The 3,032-nt window shown below is 40.3% G+C and overlaps 1 protein-coding gene across 1 annotated transcript in view; it reads right to left on the bottom strand.

The window, feature by feature from the left end:
* The window catches only part of ATP1B1 (ATPase, Na+/K+ transporting, beta 1 polypeptide), a 35,521-nt gene continuing 32,489 nt past the window's right edge, over positions 1-3,032 (bottom strand). The window contains exons 5-6 of the mRNA XM_012657756.1: positions 1,373-1,453; positions 1-473 (exon numbers count right to left, since the gene is read on the bottom strand). Of these exons, the coding sequence (XP_012513210.1) occupies positions 210-473; positions 1,373-1,453 (345 nt within the window). The 3' untranslated portion in view covers positions 1-209. The remainder of the gene's footprint in view (positions 474-1,372; positions 1,454-3,032) is intronic.

The following is a 3,032-nucleotide window of genomic DNA, read 5'->3' as shown; positions in this document are numbered from 1 at the left end:
TTTTGTCATTTACAGTAGAATAAATATTTTGTTGCTATTGCTACACTTTAAATTTACATTCTAACCTATTAAATGCAGAAAGCTAGTGTAAAGCATATAGATTAAGTGTAGGTCCCATACGTATGACAGTTTGTTCAAGACTAGTAGGTTTGTTTTTGTATCTTTTTTAACTTAGTAAATGGCTAGTGGGAAAGATTTTGTGCTTGTGATCAGCTCTTAACTTCAATTTTTACATCAAAGCGTCCCTGAAAACGGTCTTTCTCACTGTACCCAATGTTCTCACCATACGCCTTACACTCTATGCGAATTTCAGTGTCCATGGTGAGGTTGGTGAACTGTACAGCCAGCAGGGGCTGCAGGTACTTGGGCTGCAGGAGTTTCCCGTAGTAGGGGTAATACTGCAGAGGAAAACCAGGGTAGTTGCCCAGTCCAAAATACTCCACGGTTCCAATTTTTTCCTTATCTTCATCTCGCTAAAAACCAGAATGAAATGCAATATTAATGGCTCACACATCACAGATCACTACTCGTGCTCACATACATACAAGGCTCTCAAGCCAACAGAGCAGTCTGCAAACTACTGTGAGAGGAAAGAACATCCACTCGGCCTAATCCACAGCAGCCTTGAGAAATGCTCATAAAAGGAGGCTATTCTCAATATACAAATGGGGAAACGGAGGCAGGGGCCAAATAAGCATTTCTCCAAGCCAACAACAGCCTCCTAGAAACAGGGCCAACATTGAAAGTCAAACTCCTTGGTGCTGGCCCACCCAGTAGATGCTATTTCTGGTGATATTATCGCCAAAGATGTAACTGTTTGCCTCTCATTTTCTCGTCCATTTCTTCCTGGTGCCAACATAAAATGGCACTGTCTGGGGATTCCCTTTCTTTATTCTGCCCTCTCTCTGTCTCTGTCTCTAAACTATCCATCAGTTTTTAGATATAAAGGGAACACGTACTGACTGTTTAATCTTTCAATATTTTAAAAAGAGAAACCCAAACCACAAATTTTTATGTCATTAATTTTAAAAAAAATGTTGGCCTCAAATTTTCAGCACTTGCTGTGGTCCAGAGAAGCATGTCTGTGAACTAGTTCACCTCTCAGTTCTATAAACAAATATTCCAATGGATTAAATTCAGATATTTGAGTTTCTGGTGCCAATGCAGACACTGACAGTTTAATTCTTACTATATCTTTCTGTCCTTCAAAGAAGTTTTACCTAGTACAGCTGAAATTCAACCTACTGAGACTAATACCTGGAAGCAATGTTTCTTGTTTCCTAAACTAAGATTTTACCTCTACTTACAAAATCTCACTCACTCCCTCCCTCTTCCCCTGCCCCACCCTCTGTAACCTTAAATGTGTCCTTACCTTGCCAGTGCACTGAACAGGCAGGACATACGGATTATACTTCATCACTGGGTAAGACTCCAAGGACTCATTCTTGGGAGGCTAAAAACAAAACTCATGTTGGTTGGTAGGATTATAAATAATTTTTTAAATTTCTAAAAATAAAACAGGTTTGTAGCCCAAACAAGTACACATTGGTCACAATAAGTCAACCAAAATAACAAAACACTTCAGGATGGCAGAATGAATGACTCCCCTAACCAGTCTAGGAAAGGGTGTGGTGGCGATTTTGTTGAAATGAAAATAAGTGCCTAAGTAACCACAATATTAAGCTGTGCTGCAGTCCAGTGCTAAAGGGAGCTTCTAATGGTGACCCATTATAAGCTTTGCTTAAGGACACTGAAAAATGAGAGCCAACCCAAAAAACAGTGCTCATTATTTGCTAAGATTGTATTACATGGGAAAGTGGATTGACATTTCTGTTTTTATAAAATTGAGGCTTTTTTCCTGAGCCAGGAATAAATAATACCATCCTTTTCCTTCAAGATTGCCTTCTTCAAGTAAGCCTTCCTTTTTTTTTTAATCTCCAGCGGGCAGGGGTCAGGGACTGCCACTGAAGGAGTTTCTTTCCAATTCTGTTAGCAAAGTCCGAGGTGTCAAAGAGGAGAAGGTGGCACTGCCCTGAAGGCAGGGCTGTCTTGAAAGAGTGCATCCACCGAAAGGACCCAGAGTCCAGACTGGAAATTACAACTGTAGTGAAATATCCAGAACCTTCCCTCCCGCATCCCTGGTTCAAATCTACCTTAGAAGAAATGTGATGAATACACATGGCAGGAAGACAGCCACTTGCTTCCGCATGTCAGCATAACATGTGAACCTTGAGATGTAACACATACATCATCTAACCGAAGTCAGATAAAATGGGCAGTTCTCTCCATCAGTAGGGAACTCACATTTTTGTACTGCTATTTTTTTTAATATAAGAAATGATTCCCTGGATTTGACTCTTTTGGAACTTTCTGCCAGCAATATATGTATCATTAAAAATAAGAGAAAATGCTTATCGATTGAAAAAAGAAGTTGCCAGAATCTATCCTCAAAGGGTAAGGAAGGCGGCACACCAAGCAAGATGCCGGGATACTGTGCTCTCTGCCAAAAATAATTCCAGTGGCTGACTCGTTGCAGGTTTGGGTGGGGACGATGAATAAGGAAGTGCAAATGGATAACCAGCAAGTGGAGACCAGAGAAAAAAGAAAAAAAGAGTTGAAAAGAGCTGAATTCATCACTTAACAGAATATCTCTGTAGACGTGGGAAGAGATATGAATAGACTGCCTCTGTGGGGTTCAAATGCCACTCAGTGTCTATGATGAGAACATCAAAATCAAGGTACTCAGCGAGCAGATATTAAGATTAGTCTTCTTGCAGCCACGCCACACCAATTCCTTTTATCGCTAAATAGCTGATTGATCTTGGTCAAGTGTTCCCTAGCAATATGAATATCAAATACATTATGGCATAATGGTTCTCACCATTTTTCTTCCATTATATCCCAGTCTAAGTGGAAAGAAGATTGAATTCTATTGAGAGGTACATTAATTTCTGCAGAAATCCATCAAGCCAGCCAGCCAGGCAACCATCCATCCACCCACTTACTCGTTTTTGCTTCTGGTAGCAAAAAAG

The sequence above is a fragment of the Propithecus coquereli genome, unplaced genomic scaffold (assembly GCF_000956105.1).
Source record: "Propithecus coquereli isolate 6110/MARCELLA unplaced genomic scaffold, Pcoq_1.0 Scaffold56, whole genome shotgun sequence".
In the NCBI taxonomy this organism is placed as follows: domain Eukaryota; kingdom Metazoa; phylum Chordata; class Mammalia; order Primates; family Indriidae; genus Propithecus; species Propithecus coquereli.
Note: the sequence above shows the minus strand (reverse complement) of the source record. Positions and strands in the feature narration are given on the sequence as shown.